Below are 23,471 nucleotides of genomic sequence, written 5' to 3' on the forward strand. Positions count from 1 at the left end.
TGGTCTTTTGGACACTCACTTATCAGATCCTTTTGGTAAGGGGTAATAGAGATGCTACAGCATTAGGCAAGAATCAGTGATAAAACTTCATCATGCCTTAAAAACATTGCAATTGGCCAAACATAATAGATGTAGGCAACTTTTCAATCTCTCGGACTTTCAATTCATTGGGCAAACTACTGCGTTGCATATCTCTATGTCCCAAAAATAGATCAGCAGTGCCAAAAAATGCACTTAATGGATGATCACAATGCCAAACTCATCATACCACCGAAACAATGAGATAAGGTAGCGCTATGCACCTCTTCATCTACACTTGCAACCACAATAGCATCGATGTAAACAAACACAAAATAGAGGCCGGGCGAGTATGTGGACCATAAACTGCTGGAATGTCTGAGCTGCATTCCATAGATGGAATGGCAGAAACTCAAACGTGCTGGAAGGGGTAATTACTGCTGTCTTTGCAACATCAGAAGGCTCAACTGGAATTCCCTTAACTGCTAGATTCCAGGGGTTTTACTGTGCAAGTAAAAATATACTGCAGGAAGTACATGCAGATTACTCCTAAATGTTGGTTAATTCAAAATGATATCGTAGATTTTTCACGAAGACAAACCCCTGCATTAAAATGGTATTCCATAGTACATCATGCCCACTATTCCAAAATCCAATTGGCTAAATTCTACACTAACTTATCTTCTAAAAGGGATAAATGTAAAACTGAAGATGGCTCATTGAATCTTATGTTTTGGTTATGTCCTTTTCAATTATTATGAAGGCATATTTTGTACCCTATATTTAGTTTTTAATATTAATTTGGGCCCATCTCCGCCTTTTTTGGAATATGGGAGTCCAATGATCCAATATTGAACTCTTCACAATTCCATGTGGTAGCTTTTGCCTCCCTGATTGCCAGAAGGGCTATTCTAATGAAATGGAAAGATGCTGTCCCTCCCACTCACACTAAATGGCTGTCTGATGCGATGGCTTGTTTGTCTTTAGAAAAACATTAAACGTTCCACCACTGTAATGAAAGTAAATTTTATTTCTTTATTGGGGGGGGGGGTTTCTTAATTATTTCCCAAATTTGTAAGCTTATCTAATTTTTGATTCTTGACCTCGTTGTTTATGTTTATTTTCATTATCAGATAGTGGACTATGTATGTGGCCAACAGCCTCTGTAGATAGGGAGTTGAATTTGTAGAATAGCCAGTTTCTTTTTGCATGTTTTTTATAAATGTAATGTAGGTTTTGCAATTACTGTTATTAATATATAAATTTGATTATTGTTCTATTCATGTTCATTTACCCATGTAACATTTGCTAAATGAAATTAATAAAAATAAAAAAAAGGAAATAGTGTTCCATTTATTTTCTTACAAATAACAAGAAATTCTGGAAATGGAGAATTTTGAATGGTACTAAGGTTGGAGGAGTTGTAGATTGTGTTGAAGGTTGTCGTCTGTTACAACCGGATGTAGTTGGGTGGAAAAGTGGCAGATGGACTTCAATCCAAATAAGTGTGAGGTATTGAAAGGTATTGACATTTTGAAAGGTTAAACTTGATGGCAGAGTACATGGTTGATGGCCTGATAGTTAGATCATTGGAAGATCTCTCAAGGTTGCTGCACAAGTTGATAGGATAGTTAAAAAGATATGCTGGGCTTCATTACTCAGGAGATTGAGTTCAGAAGTTATGAAGTAACGTTGCAGCTCTATAAATCTCTGGTGAGACCACACTTAGAATATGGCGTTCAGTTCTGGTCATCTCATTACAGGTGGAATGTGGAAGCTATGGAGAGGGTGCACAGGAGAGTTAACAGGATGATGCCTAGACTGAAAAATGTCTTATGAGGCAAAGTGTGGAGAACAAGGGCCTTTCTCTTTGGAGTGAAGGATGAGAGGTGACTAAATAGAGGTCTACAAAATTATGAGAGGCATAAGGTAGATAGCCAACACCTTTTTCCCTAGGGTAAGAGTAGCAAACACCAGAGGACATCTGTACAAAGTGAAGAGAGGAAAGTTTAGGGGAGATATCAGAGGTAAGTTTATTTTTAAACACAGAGATGTGGATGCCTTGCCAGGGATAGTAGTAGAGTCTGGAGCAAAAGGAGCATTTAAGAGACTCTTAGGCAAGCACATGGATGAAAGATAAATAGAAGGTTAGGAGGTAGGGAGGGTTTAGTTTTTTTGGTAGGTGCAGTACAACTCCGATTAACCAAAAATCAGAATCTCCGAAATCCTGTTATCCTAAATTTTTTCGGAGCCTAACTGATCGGGGACCTTGGGCTCCCAGCGTTGGCAGCAGCAGACCTCAGACTCCCAGTGGCGCAGGGACCTTAAAAGTCCTGGGCAGAAGCAGGGTCTTGGTGGGGAAGGTATCAGTGATTGGTGGAAGTTAGCTTCTTTTTTGGTGAGAACTAAACATTATTTCAATGCTTAAAAAAGCCTTCCCTTGTTGTTTGTTGTTGTATGAACACAGTTACAAGTGATTTCCTGTTGCTAATGGGCTCTTTTTTTTAAAAAATGACCAGTTCTCCGAAAAAAAAAACCTTTATCTGAAATGGGCCCAGTCCAGACCATTTCGGATAATTGGAGTTGTACGGTTATATAGAGGTCGGCACAATATCGTGGTCCAAAGGGCCTGTACTGTGTTGTAATGTTCTATATACTGAAGTGATCTTCTTTGGCTTGGCTTCGCGGACTAAGTTTTATGGAGGGGGTAAATGTCCACGTCAGCTGCAGGCTCGTTTGTGGCTGACAAGTCCGATGCGGGACAGACAGACACGGTTGCAGCAGTTGCAGGGGAAAATTGGTTGGTTGGGGTTGGGTGTTGGGTTTTTCCTCCTTTGTCTTTTGTCAGTGAGGTGGGCTCTGCGGTCTTCTTCAAAGGAGGTTGCTGCCTGCCGAACTGTGAGGCGCCAAGATGCACGGTTTGAGGCGATATCAGCCCACTGGTGGTGGTCAATGTGGCAGGAACCAAGAGATTTCTTTAGGCAGTCCTTGTACCTCTTCTTTGATACCTTAGTTAGAATAATGAAGTTCTAAAATAATAACACTTGCCAATAGCTATTTTGCATCTAGTCACTAGCTTAAAATTACTGTAACATGCATGGTAGCAAATCCTGAAAAATGGAAACCTACATCTATCACAGCATTCATAACAGACACTTTTTGATCAGAAAGCTAAAGCCAACAAGTGAAGGAAGTAAAGTTTAGGGAGATATCAGGGATAAGTTAAGGATTTAACTCAATGGATTTAAGTTATGAATCCTTTCCAAGAGATACTGAATATATCAGGTCGAATCTTGAAGTTTCAGTGGGGTGGTGTAGGATTGTGAACTAACAGAACAATGTTTCTGAGTTATTGCAAAATAATCATTACTCTCATTCTCTGATTTAGTTACCTTGAACATTGAGGAATTGTAGGAAGAATTTTGCTGGCACAATGGTTCTGCTGATTCCAACATTTAGATGCATTCAGTAAGTAATCCTGAACAATAAATGCAGTGGCTTGCTTTGCTTTAGATTCATAAGACGTAGGAAAAGAAATAGCCCATCGAGTTGATCCTTCTCCCCATCACCTCTGATGCCCTGGCTAATCAACAACCTATCAATCTCTGCCTTAAATACTCCCAATGACCTGGCCTCCACAACACCCTGTGGAAACATTTTCTACATATTTACCACCCTCTGGCTAAAGAAATTCCTTTGCATCTCTGTTCAGAACAAACACCCGTGAGCTCTGAAATTGTGTGCTCTTGTCTCAACTCTCCCACCATGGGAGACAACCTTTCTATATCTACCCTGTCCACGTCTTTCAACATTCAAAATATTTCAATGGGATTCTCCTAAATTCCAATGAGTACAAGCCAAGAGGTGTCATTCCTGGAATCATTCTTGTGAACTTCCTCTGAACTCTCTCCAACATTAGGCCATCTTTTCTTAAACGATGAACATCAGTCCCTTATAAAGCCTCAACATCACATGCCTGCTCTTTTATTCTGTTCCTCTTGAAATGAATGCCAGCATTGCATTTGCCTTCTTCACAACTGACTCAACTTGTAAGTTTACCTTCAAGCTGTCTTGCACGAGGCTTCTCAGGTACCTCTGCATCTGAGTATTTTCAATTTTCTCCCCATTTAAAAAAGTTTGTTTATTTTTTTCTACAAAAGTGCATGACCAGACACTTTCCAACATTGTATTTAATTTACAGGGTGTTGAGCCAGAATATTCTGGTATTGGCTTGCATTACCAGAAGCAAATCAGAACAATAAAGTGCACTTTTTTAAAAAAAAGTTACACACAGTAACATGTCCTTCTGGCTCACAAGCCCATGCCACTCAAATACACCAATTAACCTACATTTTTGGAGGGAGGGAAGAAACGGAGCATCTGGAGGAAATGCATGCAGGTCACGGGGAGAACATACAAGCTCTTACAGACAGGGCCAGATACAAACCAGGTCACTGGCACGCTGCTTTAACTGGTATTCTAACTATGCTAACATTAAAATATTATTAAAATTTAGCTGCAAAACCAAGCCAGGTCACACTAGCTACATCTCAATCCACCCTGATACAATATTTCATGCAAAAGGCATCACATAATATTTTGACATGAAACTCGGGGCTGGAAAATAAATTAGGCGAAAGGGAGTAACAGAAACCAAAACGACCCACAAAATCCACATCCAAAGGGTTGTACAAATTCACATGCAAAGGAAAACAATTGGCCCAAACATATACTTTAACTGATATACTAACTGATTATAAAGCTTTTACATTTCCAAATGAATTCTTCTGGAGAACAAGCTTTATTGGTCAGCAAACCTTTATTTTCTTATTAAAACAATGTAAAAAGATGCCAATTTTATATCTTCTCAAACTTCTTTTAGATGTTAAACAGATGTAAAGCTGGTTTTATTTACAAGAAAAAGGACACAAGGGGAGTTAGTTGATAGTTCAATCGAGGTAAAACAGTCTCACTCTTCCCCCCCCCCACCCCCCTCTTCCCTCCAGTTCCTGAATAGATGTCCACAGGCTGTAAAGTCTTTTTATAGTCCTTCCTGAAATACTAGAACATGTTTCTATTCAGCGTACTTCATAAATCATTTCGCTTGGACTCTGCATAGACCTCTAAGAGCGCCTTCATAGTATGTTAAAAGACTGATCACTTTACCAGAGGTTATTACATAAACCATTTTTTTGTTTCAGCAATTTCAGTGACTACCTTTCATCCAGCAATTTCACAAGTATTGTGTTGTTGGCTGTTGGAATAAAACAATTTATGACAGGGCAAGCAAACAGTTGCATTGAACTAAAATTATAGGGCTGCTTTTGCAAATGGAAACATTCTAACCACAAATATTCTATAAAATATTACATGGAATAATTTATAATAAAGATATATTCACTTATTTTTTTCCAAGAAATTATTATAAAATATACTATTCACAAAGTTTGCTTAAGTTTGAATAGGACCATCCAATTGATTGAATGAATGTGTCTCGGAGCCTTTATGCCAGCTGCATCACTTGTTGGCTTCACCATGTTATAGCTGCTTGTCATTGATTTCAAAAGAGCAGGATGTAGGTCAGTCTTTGCTTTCTATTTCATTCCAAGTCCTCCTTTACAACCGTCATTCTTAGTAACCAACCCAGTGTCTGGCCTCACACTCACTTGGGCTCATTTTGAGTGCTCCAGGGGTTAGAACAATGAAATAACGTATGTGTGAACCTGGCAGCAATGACACTGGAGTTCCACTGGTATCCACCTTTTAAAATGTAAAACATAATTCCATAGCCAGCACTGGACTGGTATTAATTCACCTTCATTGGGCTTTGAAATGCTGTATTGTAACTTCAAAAGGCTTGGTATTTATTTAGCTTGTAGGAAAATGTTCCAAATAAAAACCCACAAAATAAGCTCTGAAATGGGAATAGCCTCATTCCAAAAGATTTCAATTTAATAAAGCTATCTAAAACCAGTTTCTTTAATTTACAATACAGTTCTTTCTAGTTTTGTTCAGCAAAAGTTTTGCTGAGCCAACACCAAGCTGAACTTTGAAACAATGATGTGAAATGCAAGATCCTGGAAAAAAAGCTATAGCATTGCAAAAAGGTTGTGTCGAAAAGACAGCTGTATGACCTGAACGTAAAGCAAAGAGTATCAATAATAAAGCTTTCCAATGCAGCTAGTAGTTCCACATGGAAACTCATTCATGGATCTGTACCATAAAGTCAAAGAACAAAATAAAAACAATGCTACAATGAACATCTTAACAGCTGGCTAATAACAGTGAAGAGCTGCTGTCAGTCGTTATCGTCTAAGGTACATGTGTCTTTGAAATATTAAACAAACACCACACTGAATTTCACTAATACCTTTACTTTTCAATTTTGGATTCATGATAGTATCTGAAAGTAGTCAGATAAAACTGAATTAGTTGTGGGCAACTATTATAGAGCTTGCTACAGATTCTATGACTACTGTGTTAATGGAGCAGTTTGGAGAGCTGGCTTAAATGTTTGAGTCATAACTCTCTCAACAGGCAAAAATTAAATCAATTACGCATTACTTGTCAATTCTATCGCTGATAGTTCAATACATGTAATTCTATCAATCAGTTCAATTACTTTGATGGAAGTTTATTGACTTGAAAAATTAACTGTCCTTGGTTGTAGTTTTGGTCAGTTGAGTGTTACCAAAATTTTTGGTACAATTTGAAGTTTCTGGAACTCGATGTATTTTATCAAATATTTAATTAAGGTCTTCTGACTTACAGATCAGATTAAGGAAAAACAATGAATGGAGTGCATTTTCCTATTCAGAAACCAATGATGTCCCAGTAAATTTTGGGAAACCTGAAGTTTCCCACTACAGGTTGAGTACCCCTTATCTAAAACACATGGGACCAGAAGAGTTTCGCATTTTTCAAATTTTGGAACATCATTTAAAATATACGCTAATTCACTCAGACTTAAAGATGCTTGCATTCACATTCAATATAAATACCCCTTACATACTTGTGATCCATGGTTGGGAGTTCGGATGGGCAGGCGTCAGAGCAAGGAACTGCAGTTGGAACATCAAGAGCTCGGATGGGCGGGTGGCTGAGGCCAAAAATAGGGGGAGGGTATCGACATTTACAGGGGTCATACAAATACACCCAATTTTTAGGCCAAAAAAAGGGGGGGTCAACTATTACATGGTATCGACAATTACAAGCATATACAGTATTTACATATGCACAAATTAACTGAAATATCTACACTCAATAATGCACTACTTTCATCCAAATGTCCCGTTTCAAAATCAGGATTTCTGAACTCTATTACCTATTACCTTCCAAGACCACAGACAAAAAAAGTTTCAGATTTTGGATCATTTTAGTTTTCAGTATTTGGATAAGGGACACTCAACCTGTGCTACAATTCTGTTGCTTTTACAATTTTCCATAACTTGGCTATAAAACATCTAGAAAAATGCGACATTTCCTATTGCGCTGGTATTGTCAATGTCAGCTGCAACAAAGCTGATACGGAGACTTCAATTCAGCATTGCGCTTTTACTCAAATCCCACTCCACTGTATTAAGACAAGACTGGCCAAAGGCAGTGGTGAAAGGTTATTATACTTTTGGAATTGCTGCCTTTCCATGAGATTATCTGAACTTCCCTCCCTCTGTTGGTGAAGCGGAGGTGTCATTGCATTTTCCTTCCAATTTGTATTTACCCTTTACTAAGCATAACTGAAATCAAACTATTTAAATCACACTTCCATGGTTTGTGGGACTTTGTTATGTGCATATTATCTGCTCCATTTCCTATTCTTCAAATGACTTCAAAAGTACTTCCTTACTTGTTAAATGCTTTAGAGTCCACTAAAGGACTTTGAAGCTGATATATAGATAGAAGTTTCTTGTTGCAGTTTAAACAGTTAACCAACCTCTAATACTATAGTGACCTTGCATTAAAAGACAAAAGTTTTTCTCTTATTACCTTCACCTTGAGTACACCTCTAGAGGTCAATAGCCTGTGCGATACCTTATAACTGTCATCGTAATTGCTATGGGTAAAGTGTATCTGGATTCCAAATCCCAGCACGCAGAGAAAATGATGCACATCATAACTAAGGGAATACAGATGTCATTTAATACCCATAGGTGGGACCTCAAATTGGATTACTTAAAAAAATGACAATCATATAGAATGTCAATGTACAACTCCCTTCCCTCTCCACCTTTGCAAGCCGTGTTTTGCAATATCATGTTAAGTGAAAGCTTTGTGTAGATGATTTAAAACATGGCTAAAGAGGTAGATTCTAAGGAGTGCCTAAAAAGGTATAGAAGTGCAGAAGTTATTGGAAGGGTGTTTAATCCCTTGAAATCACAGCAATCAAAGGTACAGTGATTAAAATTAGGAATGATCAGGGATGGGAGAAGGGGAAATAACTTGGTGAGATGTTGAACTGGGGAAGATTATGAAGCAAGGACAATGAAGGGTCACAAATAGATGGGATGTCATTTCTATCTTTTGGTCTTATGGCCAGTGCAGAAACCTAATTCATACGGAATCCATGAAGGAATTTGGAGGAGGGTGGGAATGTCACTTTGATTGAATGGAAGCCCATGTAGTTCTGAATTCAGGAATGTGGTAGAATGCAGTTTTAAAGTGAACTGGACATTTTTCATGTCCATAAACCAAACTGGTAACACACGAGGATTATTGTTCACAATTATATTCTATCCAAATACATTTTTGTTACTTAACCACATTGAAAATCATATTTCAAAGTACAACGAACAATCCAGTTGACAGCAGATGTAGGCAGTTTGACTGAAGTTAGTGGTCAATAACAACTTCTATTCACAGCTTGTTCTCATAAGCAAACCATCCATTGTGGTAGGCCAGACTGCTAGTGGGCGCATTCTGATCGTCACACTATGCTTTTCTGCAAAAATCCAACTCCCACACCTTTTCATTGTTTCATTCTGCAAGGTTCTCCTTTCTACATGAGCACATGACAATGTCTGATGCATTTTCAAATGCAGAGAGCATGCTTGCTCGGTTCAACAAAAACAAATTCTGCAAACACCACTGCGGGGCAAATTTCATTACAGAATCTCTTCCACTTCAGCAATATTGGCAGATTGAAATTTTGGTAGAGAAAAATTATTTTCTGATGAATAACTTGACCTAGCATAATAATGGTTCACAATAAAGTACATTTTGCTGTGACACACATGCTGTAGAGCAGCCATTCTCAACCTTTTTTAAGTTCTGGCTCCCTGCTCAAGTTTATGGCCTCTCTTCCCTATGAAGCAGTCAAAGTTTGCTTTCTTCTGTACTCTCCTACCAACTACACAATTTTAAAAAAAATTGTTATGCAACATTAAAACAAGGCTTTTACTTAACATCCCAACTCCTCCTTATACTCCATACTTTGATTTATGAAGCCAAATGTGGCCTTTACAACACTATCCACCCGTGACACCACTTTCATGGAATTATGTATCTGTATTACCAGATCCCTCTGTTTTACTGCACTCTTCAGTGCCCTTCATTTACCGTGTATGTCCTACCTTGGTCTGTCCTTCCAAAATGCAACACCTCACACGTCTGCATTTTACAGCCGATTTTTCCAGCTGGTCCAGATCCCCCTGCAAGCTTTGAAAATCTTCCTCGCTGTCCACAATGTCTCCAATATTTGCGCCATCTGCAGACTTGCTGATCCTATTTACCACATTTTCATCAAGATCATTGATATAGATAAACAAAAATTGAACCAGCACTGATGCCTGAGGCACGCCACTAATTACAGGCTTTTTACTCAAATTTGCTTTTATGAAAGGATTTTCACTTTTATGAAAAAATGTGGCGAAAGTAGTGAGCCGTTCTTAAGGTTGAGTGTGCACCCCCAGCAGCGCCTTCCCCAGGAACTACACCCAGCATCAAGGTGCCATGGCTGTGCTGCACAGTATCTCAATTTATATTGTGCGTCTGTTCGTAGGATGTGTTCCAAAGTATAACAAAATCCTCAGACAGCTCATAAGGGTATTACGCTTACCATAAAACTGGACGTAATTAAGCATTTCAGTCTTGGTGATTGAAATAAAGACATCGTACGTGCATTGAACTTGCCTGCATCCACCGTTCGTATTATTTACACGCAGAGAAAAAAAACTTAAAAGCCACCAAAGTTATTATTGGTTCTGCTCGCAGCAGTGGTCTCTTTTAGTCGGCATCCAGTAATGGAGAAAATGGAAAGTCTGTTGCTTCAGTGGATTGGTGGGTGTACAAAGTGTAGTGTTCTGAAAAGCTATCTTATACTTCAGGAGAAATCAGTTACTCTTTTTCATAAGCTGAAACAATAAGCACTGGACAATGGTGATGAAAATGTTGCAAAAGTGAAATTTAAAGGTAGACATGGATGGTTTGATCAATTTTTGAGGCGAGGGCAGCTTCATAACTTAAAGATTACTGGAGAGAGTGCTTCGGCTGTTACTGAAGCTGCCAAAGAGTCCCTAGAAGAACTGAAGAAAATAATCACAGAAGGTGCTTATTTGTATAAGCAAGTGTTCAACTGTGATAGACTTTCTGATGCATTGGAGAGCAATTTTAAAATTTTAACTGTAGAACTGAAGCAAGTGAGAACAGATATGACTTAATTGATAAATAATGTTTCACAAAGAGTTGATAAAGTGGAGGAGAAAATCCAAGATGTGTGTGAAGAAATACAACATATTGAAGAAAGGTCAAATATAAATGAAGATACAATGTCTGGTTTGACTTCAATGAAACTGCTTGAGAAAGTTGACATTTTGGAAAATTATAGCAAAAGAAACAATCTCAAAATTGTGGGGATGTCTGAAGGGAAAGAAGGTCAAGATGTGATCTGATTTTTTCAAGAATGGATACTGAAAATATTTGGAGAACATTTTGAGGATAAGATTTTAATTTAGAGAGCTCATACAACCTTGAGACCAAAGCTGGGTCCTCACCAGAGTCCTCGATCTATCCTGATTAAATATTTAAACTACCAGAATAGAGAGAGGATTCTTGGTTTAGCGATGAGAAGAGCTAGAGAACATCGACCTTTGAATTATAAAGGGGTAAGATTCTTTTTTATCCAGATTTGAGTCAAACTTTGTTTAAGAAGAGATTTTAACCTGGTTAAGATGATTTTATAATGATAAAGGTTATAGATTTGTTCTCCGCTATCCACCTACTCAAAAGTATTTTTGCTAGATCAGCGGAATATGTTTTTACAAGTCATGTACTGGCTGAAGAGTATGGGGAGAGCTTGTCCAAAATTCATGTAATAAAAAAAAGCTGATTTATTGCAATAAATCTGATGTATAAAAGAGAGGGTGTCATTTCCCCCCTTTTTCTTATTCTTGATGAAGAAATTTCATATGGGGAAAAACTGTTGGTCAAACAGAAAAATGCCCCCCTCCCGCCCCCCGCAGGGGTTGGGTGAGTGTGTTTGTTCATTTCTGATGACTACATGTGGTTTCGTGGTTTGACCATGACCTGTAAAATGGAGGGTGGTAATGCTAGAATGTCTAATATTTTGGAGGGGGGGGGTTTTGTGTTTTTTTTCCTTCTTTTGTTATAATAATCATTTGTGATGTGTTTTACTCTGAATAATTTTGATGTTTTTGGATTGCAGATTCTGACATTCAGGACCAAATTAATTTGTGGGACTCCTTCCTGGATAAGGAAGGATGGAAAGGAATTTTAAAAAATGTATAGGCAATGAAAATGAATAAAGCAATTAAGATTTTGAGTTTTCATATTAATAGGATTAACGGAACAATAAAGAGAAAGAAAATCTTGTCTTGTATTAAGAAATTGGGAGTAGATATTGCTTTTTTACATTTAACTGAAAAAAGAACATTTGAAATTAAAAAGAGATTGGTTAGGTCAGGTAGTTTTTTCTTTGTTTAATTCTAAAGCTAGAGGAGTAGAAATTTTATTTAAGAAAAAATTACCAGTTAAAATTCAAAATGTAATTACAGATCCAGCGGGTAGAAATGTAATGGTAAATTGTCAATTCAATTTTACAAAGAATTTAAAGATTTATTGATCTCTCTATTTATGAAGCTTTCAAACTGCATCATCTTCCAGAAACTTTTTGTATGGCGATAATTAGTTATTCCTAAAAGAGATAGAGATCTGTGTTATGGCTCCAGAGGACCCCAAAACCCAGCAGCAATAGAAATTCACCAAGACAAATGGTTACTTAAACAAAAGTCGTTTTTAAATTTTCTTTAAACATAAAAACAGGATCAAATTTTAACTTATTACCATGAACTTACCCCCTTCTAATTCTAAGCACACATGTAAAAGTTCAGAAAAGTTCTTTGATTCATCGTCAAATCTCACTTCTCACTCCTTACTCTTCCAAGTTCACCGGTATCAGGCAATTCTTATACTGAATTTAACATTTATGAATTTGGTGCTTAAAAATAATTGGTTACCACTCTGGAAGGTTCTTGTTGGTTTCAGAGAGAGATCTGTTGCTCATTGGACACACACAAACTGATTCCCTCCGATCAACCACTTCAGTGTCTTGTCGAAGAAACTTCCCCCATCAGGGTTTTCCAAATGATAACCTTTTCTTCTACAGGCCACCACAGAGTTCTACTTGTTTCCTTTATTTCAGGTGAAATGCTCTAGCCAGCCATTTCCTCTTGTATGGACCACAAGGGTTTTCAACAGGCTGAACTCAGAATTCACAACCTGTCTTCAAAATGGGGTTTCAACAAGTGCCAGCTTGCCATGACTGCAGAAACCAGCTCTCTCTCTCTTATAGAAACCCTGTTTGGTCTCCTCTCTCTCTCGGCTTGCAAAACCACATGGCCTTCTGAGAACAGCAAACTGCATCCAGACAGATTGCGGCACCAGGCCCAAACATCTGAGTCCATTCATCTGTTGCTTTCAAAACAATAATCCGTTACTCCAATTAATACTTACTTGTGAAGTCTCTAAAGGTATTCTTCAAAGTTTTTCCAAAGCCACATGGAGCCTGGACTGTCTGGCTTGAGCAAAGCTCTGGCATTTTAAATAAGATCTGTTTTGTGAAGTGTTTGTGTTTGTTTGTGACCTACACTACCCCCACAAACTATCTCCTTCAAAAACATATCTATAAAATATGATATATAAAATATGATATAATCCATCACATCTTCATATAGACCTATATCATAATTAAATGTTGATTATAAATAGCAAAAGTGTTAGCAAATAGGATTAATGATTATCTTTCTGAATTAATATATATGTTGTTAAAAATAGACAAACTTTGGAGAATGTATTAAGATTATTAAGTATAATTCCCTTAGCGCAGAGGCAAAAAAGATTTGAGTGTAATACTGGCTTTAGATGCAGAAAAAGCTTTTGACAGGTTAGAATGGGATTTTTTAAATTTAAAGTCTGGAGTAAGTTTGGTTTTGGATTGAATCTTATAAATTAGATTAAGGCATTATATAAAAATCCTAAAGTCAAAGTAATAACAAATAGATAGATGTCTCAATCTTTCAACCTAGCTAGATCAAGTTGACAAGGATGTCCTCCATCTCTAGCTTTGTTTGCTTTAGCTATAGAGCCACTTGCACAAAGGCTTTGTAATAAATCAGACTGAACATAAAATTAGTTTATTTGTTGATGATGTATTGGTATATTTAACTCGACCTCAATTATCATTACCTAGACTATATAGTCAGTTGTTAGAATATGGAAAAGTGTCAGGATATAAAATAATCTGGAATAAAGGTGAAGTAATGGAATTAGTACAAGGAAATTATTCTAAATGTGGAAAAGAAGTTCAATTTAAGTGGACAGATAAGATTAAATATTTAGGTTAAGTATTTATAATAATTTGAAAAATTTATAGAAATTAAATTATATTCCAATATTTAAGAAGATAGATGAATAATTTTTTAAAAATGAGTGAATTTGCCTATCACTTTAATTGGAAGAGTTAATTGTACTAAAACAAATATTTTTTACGAGAATTCAATATTTATTTCAGACTTCACCTCAAAATTTTTTTGAGTATTTAAATAAACAAGTTAGGAAAATTTTTGGAAAGGAAAAATGGCAAGAAAATCACTAGAAAAGTTAACATGGAAATATGAATTTGGAGGATTACAACTTCTTAATTTCAAGAATTATTATAAGGCGGCACAATTAAGATCTTTGTTTCTTTGTAAAAGCTAAACCATCTTGAGTGGAAATTGAATTAAATAAAATCGGAGAAACTATAACAGAAGAGTTTATTTATAAATGCAAACCAAATTAATAACAATGGATAAAAATGCTTCAATATTGAAGCATTTGCTTAATATTTGGAATTAAATTAAATGATAAATTGATAGAAATCTTTTATCATTAAAAATGCCATTAATTAATCCTCTTAATTTTTTTCAAAGGGTAACTTTTTTTGAATATTTGGGATAATAAACAAATTTCTAAATTGGGAGATTGTTATGATAATGACAAATTGATGTCATTGATTAACTAAAAATTAAATATGATATCCCTTGTAATACTCTAATTTGTTATTTTCAATTAAGAGCCTATTTAAGAGAAAAACTAGGATCTGGTATGATTTTTTTTAAACTTACAGATTTAGAACAAATTATTGTTGTTACAAGAATAAACACCTAAAGTATGTTTGTTTAATTCAAAGGAAAGATGGGAACAAGATTTAAATATAACAATAGATCAACAGGTTTGGTAAGATGTATATAAAGAAGTTATGTCTAATACTATTAATGTAAGGTATAGATAACTCCATTATAATTTTTCTTTACATCAATAATACATTACACCTCAAAAATTGAATAGATGGAGATCGGATATATTGGATCAATTTTTTTGAGATGGAAAAGAAGTTGGAACTTTTATCACTCTACATAGTTCAAAGGTTAAACCTTTTTGGATTTCTATTAGTAAGTTCCTACAGTGAATTACTGGTGTTGTTTTTCCTTTATATCCTGTATTATTATTGTTGGGAAACTCTGAAATTATCTTTGTCAGATTTTCAATTGAAATTTATGTTAGTTTTGGTAATAGCAAGGAATCGCATCAGATGTTTCATCAACATTAGAAAGACAACATATAGAGATTCAAAGATGTATTCCTTTAGAAAAAAATATATATAATTTAAGGAGTAAATTTTTACAAATTTGGAGTCCATATGCTAGAATAATGAGTTTAAAATTATAATTTTTTCTTTGTTTTGAATTCTCCAAATCAGTGAGGTTTTCCCTAAATAAGTAATAGTTTTTAGAAAAATGTTCTTTCTGGGATCCTTGAGCATCATCTGAAGCATCCAAATTAATATACAGTTATGTAATTAAGTATTTTAGATTAGACTTTGATTATTGGGATTAGTTTTAGGTTGGAGAGGGTTTAGTTGATTCTTAGGGTTTTTTTTATTTTAGTTGTTTCTTTTTTGGTATACCTTTTTTTCCTTTTTTATATTATCAACATATATTTGTAAACACTGTAACATTGTAATTTGATACTAATTGTTACAATTATCATATATGTGTTCATTTAAATAAACTATTTTAAAAACTTACAGATGAAGACTTGAAGAAATTGCAAGAGGAAAGGATACAATTGAGACTGAACACAATAGCGAACAGCCCAAAAGTGAAGTCATCCAGGAAATGAATGTGAAGCGCTTGTGCAATGCTCACCTCGACTGACATTAATTGCAGGAAAGTATGACTTTAATTTTAAAAGGACACATAGGTTTAGGACAACTTTGCTGGATGCTTTGAGTGCCTACAAAGAACTGTAGAACAGAAAAATGTGCGAGGCTAAGCAGTCAAGTATATGGTCACATTTCAAGCCTGACACATTAGGCGCAGCAGATGACAAACCTCAAACTTTGACATTGAGGAAAACATAGAAGGTGAACATATTAGTGACCCAATGGATTCAGACAACGTCAATAGATGACCCGCTTCCTCTCTCTCCTATAGGTGTACTCCTGTACCTCCCACCACCCCAACCTATGAAGACTCAGACTAACTACACTGTACATACATTATTTCTATTTTATAGCCTATTTATATCATTCCTGCTGTTAATAAACTTTAGTGCCATTTTAGGTTTTAATGTGTTATTTGGTATGATTTGGTGGGGTTTTTTGGGTCTGGGAACACTCAAAAATATTTTCCCATAGCAATCAATGGTAATCTCTTCTTCATTTTATACCATTTCGGTTTATGAAAGGTTCCGTAGGAACCCTATAGTTCTGTAAAGCAGGTGATACCTGCATTGAATCAAATTCACTATATCACCATAAATACCAAGCGGCAGTACCTTCCTAACTTCCGATGTGGGACCTTCTCAAAGGCCTTACTCTCGTCCACGTAGAATACAGCCACAACCTTTCCCTCATCAACTTTTCTGGTAAGATCCTCAAAAGATACAAGAAGATTTGTTATGTTACATCTGAAACCAGCAACAACAGAAGACGCAATTCAAAAAGGTTAAATTTTAACTCTATATTTATTGATGACTAGTAACAAAAATAATGTCTTAACACAATTAACCCAATATAAATATCTATAGAAAATATACAGATATCATATATTTATTAACAGTGTCTATGTGGAAAAAAAAACCCATATCTTTAGTCTGTGCCCAATATTCAAAAGATAAATATCCCCAAAAACCCCAGGTCAGTCAGTCAAGTAGATCAGTCCAAAAAACAGTCCACAGAATTTAATCTCAAGGTTCAATGTCCAATTTTAGTTCTTTAACTGCTAATAAATAACGTTGTATCGAACGTTGGAGAAATGACTAATATTGCGTTGCAGTAAACTTATGAATCCTCACTTATGAGCCATGTGCATTTCACACAGCTCTCCAGCTGCCCTCTGCCATTCCAAATGTCACTCTCTGCTTCACAGCTGGATTCTCCCTTTATTCTTGAAAGTTCCGAGCAATTGGCAAGGAAGCCATTCAGCTCTACCACAAGTTGCACAGTTCTTTGCAGAAATCCATCCTTTATAATGACAGTCCAAAAGGTCAGTCCATGACCCATAACAGGTGAAACATCACCTATAACGCACAAAGCCATGTTGACTATCCTTAGTCAATCCCTGACTATCCAAATACCTATATATCCGATCTCTTTGAACACCTTCCAATAACATCACCTTCTAATGATATCAGGGTCACCAGCCTATAATTCCTAGGTTATTTTTATTGCCTTTTTCAAAAACATGAACTACTCTCCAATCCTCCAGCACCCTCACTCATGACTAAGGACATTTTAAATAAATCTATCACTTATCTTTTTATCATGTGCTCATCTGGCTATAGTATTTTCTCTTCATTCAAGTCATTAAATTTAATTATATTCATTGCAGTCAAGCAATTGCCAGATTAAAACACCATTATAGAGCAAATAGGAACATAGGAAGTAGGAACAGGAGTAGGCCAAAAATGGCCCATCGAGCCTGCTCCGCCATTCAATACAATCATGGCTGATTTAATTTATGACCTAACTCCACCTACCTGCCATCTCCCCATATCCCCTAATTCCTCTATCATGTAAAAATTTATCAACCACTTCCCTGGTTAGAGAATTCCAAACATTCACTACTCTCTGGGAAAAACTATTTTTCCTCATCTCTGTCCTAAATCTACTCCCCCGAATCTTGAGACTGTGTCCTCTCGTTTTAGTTTCCCCGGCCACCTCAAAAAACCATCCTACATCTATCCTATCCATACCCTTCAACTTCTAACCTATTTTCAGATCAAAAACAAGCATGCAGTTAGATATATTTTTAAAATCTGAATTTGTACTAGCAAACGGCAATTCTCTAACATGAACTAATTGGTTCAAATCTTGTAACATACATGCTTTGTCTCCATTCACATTTTTTAGCTAATTACCAACTCAGCACCAGGCAATCAAGCAATTTGTAATCTTCCAAGCAGCTGCATTACCTCCACATGTATGTGGTATTCCGCTGAAGCAATCTCTCCAGTATCAAATTACAAGTTAAACAAGAAGGGTGTTTAAAAATTACAATTAGATACAATAACTAATCTTTCAAACACAACCTTTTTTTTATTTTAGTGACATTTTCAGGTTCATGACTTCATCCATGTCCAGTTAATTTCTTAAATGGATATAGTTTTTAACCACAGGAAATTTCCAGCTATTAACCTTCTAATTTTGTTCTTGGTATACCACTTGGCACAGAGAACATACTTATGTTATGGTTATTATCTAGAATTATTCTGGCTGAGTAATTCCAGAATACTAAATGGAAATTATAAACAGACTGAAGAATTATCATCTCAAAAGGGAAGAACACAAACTGTACATCAGCAAGTAAATTGGTCTTTATTTCCAATATCTGCAATGTCATGTTTGTTAATGCATCAGATCTCTTTGACACAGCACTTTCATTCCTCTATGATGAATGCAGTAAATTAAATAACAAAATGCATGAATTACTCTTTCTTATAGACATCAAGTCCACTATCCTTGTATCTGAAATGAACAAAAAACACAAGTACTCTGGAGAAACTTAGCAGGCCTCACCACATCCACAGGAGGTAAAGACATAGGACCAACATTTCAGGCCTTTGCCCCTCTTCAAGGTATGATCAAAAAGCAGGCACGCACCTGATTAAAAAGGTTGGGGAGAAACTGAGTGATTTTGCTGTTTATCACAACTGCACATTACAGAGTTGAGCAGGAAATTACTGAACAACTACCAAAAAAATAGATTTATGAAACAGTGCAGTACAGGAATCACTTCACACTGTTAGCCATGATGCCAATCTAAACTGATCTATTCTGTATATACCAGGTCTATAAACCTCTATACCCTGCCTGTTCACATGTATAAGTGTCTCTTAAACATTACTGCAGTGCCTGCGTCCATACCACTTCCTCTGGCAGAGCATTCCAGGCATGTGCCATTTTTAAAAAATGCCTTGTAAAGCTTTGTTTAAACCGCACCCCCCACCACCTCACCTCACTGAAACAGGGGAGAACACGCCCTCCTTGAGAAGGAGAAGATCAGGTGCTGGCCTTACAAGATGGTGATCACGGCAGTGGACCAGCGAGGGTGCTCAGTGCCTGAATGACCCACACAGGCCGAACTGCGGGACTCTACAGCTGTAGAAGCTGCTGGAACACTGGAGGCAAATGCACAGACACCAACTCTCTTTTGCTTCTCTTTCTCTTATAGTTGGGAGAGCTGGACAATGCTCATGGCAACTAATTGTTTGGCTTATGGCAGACAAAAGTTGAAGTTCATCGTGTACATTATATTTTTAAAGTGCAGTTACAACTCTGATTTTTCAAAATCAGATTCTCCAAAATCCTCGAGGATATTCGAAACAAATCAGAAATCCTCATTTATCCAAATTTTTTTTGGAGCCGAACTGACTGGGGAACCTCGGGTTCCTGGCGACGGGAGCGGCGACCTCAGTGGTGAGGTGTTGGCAATTGGCAGTGGCCAGCAATTTTTTTTTGGTGAGAATTAAACATTATTTTAATGCCTTCCCTTGTTGTTCGTTGTCATTTAAACACTGTTACAAGTGATTTGCTGTTGCTACTGGGCTATTTCACCAGTTCTCCAAAAAAGCGTTTAGCTGAAAAAGGCATGGTCCCGACTATTTCGGATAATTGCAGTTGTACTGCATTGCAAGACAATAAAAGAAACTTCTGAACCTATGCCCTATATAGACATTTTATTCTTGGAAAAATACAACAACCCCTAATTTTATTTATTTTTTCTACCCCCACCCTGTAGTCTCCAACACTTCAATAAAGCCAATCCTGGAATGCCCCACACTCTTCTGAGCAAATAAATTCCTATCAAGACAACATCCTAGTGAACCTTTTCTACACTCTCCAAAGCCGCTACACATCCTTTCCTCTAAATGACCAGAACTGGACATAATACTCCAAATATGACCAACAAATTCAACATGACTTGCCAATTTTTTATACTGGAATGTATTAGTGAAGTCATATGAAGTCTTCAAATGATGAGTTATTGTCCAAACATGAGATGAAATGGAGGAATAACCTTTTTTGAACAGTGCATTTAAACAACATTAGGACACCTTGAACACATTTAGTCTTCTTAGGAGCCTGTAAAAACTTTCCTTGTGGCACCACAGTCACCAAGAAATGCATACAACAGATTCCTTAGTAAGTTAGAGGTTGGACAGAGAGAGACAACCCAGCACCCCAATAAAAGAATGCAAATGCATTTGTCCCAAATGAAATCTCAAAAGCCTAGGAACACAATGGAGACACAGAAACAAAAATCCTTGATCCTAAAAGTCCCAAAATACATTCGAGAACTGTGATGACCAACTTTGTTAGTCCCGTTGATAGTTCATATTAGCTTAACACAATGTGGCATGATTAACGGCCAGCTTCCACCATTAGAATCTAATGGTGTGTTCCCTTTAAATATGCTAAATAGACAGCTAGCCATGCTTAATTAAATCCACTATAATGTTATTGAGAGAGAGGATGGAATAGGAATTTAGGAAGAAAATTAATCACTTGTTGAGCTGCAAGATTAATTTTATTTTATTTTAAAATTTAGAAATACAGGCCCTTCCAGCCCACACCACCCAAGTACCCCAATTAACCTACAACCCCTGCACGTTTTAAGGATGGAGGGAAACTGAAATGGCTGGAGAAAACCATGCAGACACAGGGAGAATATACAAACTCCTTATAGATAGAACTGGATTCGAACCCAGGTCAAACCCGCTAAACCCGCCATCCCCAAGATGATTCAGCTATAAATTAATACTTTGAGAGATGGAGTAAAGGCAAGCAGGGAAAAAAAGAAATCCAGTTTTAGCTGGCTCTTTCTAGTTATGAAATTAAAGATATTCTTTATTTAGCTTCCTTTTTCATATATTAGGTACCAACTCAAATGAATTGAAATAAGCATGGAGGGGAAGACAGACAGATCAGCCAATAAAAGACAAGGTGTGGAAGGTATTGGAGAGTGTACATAATAGTTTAGAAAACTTTGAACAATTGCACTCAGAAACCAATGCAACTACCATTCGCAGTCACCATACTGCTGCATTTAACAATGGAGGTAATGAAGGACTCAGAAACATTGAATCTTTCCAATTTCAGTTCACATCCCATCCCAACTTCCAAGTTATTTTTGTTCTTCCCTCTTCCCATCCTTCATTTTTGTCCCCTTTCCCAATCAACCCCACTGTGCGCAACCACACCCCCCCCAATCTATTCTCATTTCCTCTAGCTCCACCCTCTTCCACCCACAATTCCCCAATAGGATTCTTTCCCGTTCCCTTTGGTTCCAATTGATCCCATCTGTCACCTCTCCCTGAACAGCTCTTGTTGTACCTCTATTGTCCTCTATCAGATTCCAGCACAGGCAGCCTTTGTTTCCACTTATCTACCTCAGACCCACCCTGCGAGACTCATCTTCCTTTAGTTGACCTCAATCTCTCGCCTCTCTTCTTTCGTCTAGCAATGGCCGATCAACTGCCTCTGTCCATCACTCTTCACCCCAACCAGCAACCCCTATCCAATCACTTAATTTTACTGGCCTCTCTGTCGAGCTTCTCCCTTCTGCATACTCATTCTTGATGTAAGATTCTGGCCAGAAACATTGGCCATTCCTTTTCTCCCACTGGTGCTGCTTGATCCACGGAGTTCCTCCAGCAGATTGTGGCTTGAAGCTTCCAGCTTTGCACTCCCTTGTGCCTCGAAGATTTCAGAAAAAAATATTTTTCAAGGGTACAACATGCAGAATATATTTAAAACATATGAAGTTAGCATGACTACTGTTCAGAAATAGCCAATAATAATATTAATACGTGAAAGGCTATCTGGAAATGATCAACCTTCTGAGATAACCTTTTCTTCTCTTTCTCTCTGGAGTGCTGATCTACTTGAGTTCTCCAAAAGGTGATTTAGCAGCTGGGGTCTAATTGATATATATCCCGAGAGCCTCTTATAAATAGTTCAATCAAACATTACGCATGGATTGCCTGAATTATTGAAAATAAGGTTTAGGTCATGCAAGTATGTGCAGAAGCATAGAACGCTGCAGAACAACAAAAAAGGCTATTTAAGTCAGTGCTGAACTATTATTTTGCTTCATCCCACTGATCTGCATTTAGTCCTTAGCCCTCCATACCCCGTCCATCCATGTACCTGTCCAAATTCATCACTTCAGCTGGCAGCTCATTCCACACTCCCATTACTCTTTGTGTGAAGATGTTCCCCCTAAATATTCCCGCTTTCATCCTTAACTCATGCTAACCTCAGTGGGAAAAGCCAACTTGCATTTAGTCTGTCTCTACCCCTCAAAATTTTGTATACCTCTATCCAATCTTCCCTCATTCTTCTATGCTCCAGGGAATAAAGTCCTCATCAGTTTAATCTTTCCCTGCAACTCAGTTCCTGAAGTCCTGGAAACATTTGAGTAAAGCTCTGCAATTTTCAGTCTTGTTGATAGCTTTCCTTTAGTTAGGTGACCAAAACTGCACATGATATTCCAAATTTGACCTCACCAATGTCTTATACAACTTTACCACAACATCCCAACTTCTATACTCATTACTTTGATTTCTGAAAGCCAATATGCCAAAAGCTCTCTTCACAACCCTATCTACCTGTGATGCCACTTTCAGGGAATTATGTAACTGTATTCCCAGATCCCTCTGTTCTACCGCACTCCTCAGTGCCCTACCGTGTCCTGCTTTGGTTTGGACACCTCACTCTTGTCTGCATTAAATTCCATCTGCCATTTTTCAACCCATTTTTCCAGCTGGTCCAGATCCCTCTACAAGGCTTGAAAGACTTCCTCGCTGTTTACAACACCTCCAAGTGTCATCTACAAACTTGCTGATCCAGTTTACCACATTATCATCCAGATCATTGCTATAGATGACAAACAACAATGGTCCCAGGACTGTTCACTGAGGCACACCACTAGTCACAGGCCTCCAGTCTGAGAATCAATTAACAAAGGTGACACAGTGATCTTAAAATATTGTACACTTAGTCACATGTCTAAAAGGATGTTGACACAGAGGAAGTGGCTTAATAAACTGAACCAGATGCTAGTCATTTCTTACAAAACATCCATGTGCCTTCAGAGTAACTTGTCAAATGAACAGAATAACTATTTTGCACTTATGAAATTTGATTTCTATTTTTATTTAAATCAGAACTTAGCTTTCAAAATGATGTAGGATTTAATACAGGTACATTATCAATTTGTTTAAATAGGTTGAGTTATTTAAAGTTATCTACGAGTCAAATGGTATAACAAAAGAGACATTCTATTTAAATTTACTGACTATAGGTTTAGAAATTTTTGTAATAATCCATGCAAAATCATCCACTTACTCTTTACAGGCAATCAGGTATCCAAGACAGAATATTTAATTAGTAG

At 36.9% G+C, this 23,471-nt stretch overlaps 1 protein-coding gene across 17 annotated transcripts in view; it reads right to left on the reverse strand.

Moving 5' to 3' along the window:
* The window catches only part of LOC138757050 (protein FAM53A-like), a 181,706-nt gene that overhangs the window by 56,883 nt on the left and 101,352 nt on the right, over positions 1 to 23,471 (reverse strand). For 4 of the 17 annotated variants that reach the window (XM_069923724.1, XM_069923729.1, XM_069923728.1 and 1 more), the window contains exon 5: positions 16,351 to 16,448. The exons of 10 other annotated variants lie outside the window; for them this stretch is intronic. In XM_069923724.1, the coding sequence (XP_069779825.1) occupies positions 16,351 to 16,448 (98 nt within the window). Of the gene's footprint in view, positions 1 to 12,044; positions 12,167 to 16,350; positions 16,449 to 21,645; positions 21,773 to 23,471 lie in introns of those variants that run through there. 3 more of the 17 variants (XR_011353311.1, XR_011353310.1, XM_069923727.1) reach the window with 2 other exon arrangements.

The sequence above is a fragment of the Narcine bancroftii genome, chromosome 3, assembly GCF_036971445.1.
Source record: "Narcine bancroftii isolate sNarBan1 chromosome 3, sNarBan1.hap1, whole genome shotgun sequence".
Classification (NCBI taxonomy): domain Eukaryota; kingdom Metazoa; phylum Chordata; class Chondrichthyes; order Torpediniformes; family Narcinidae; genus Narcine; species Narcine bancroftii.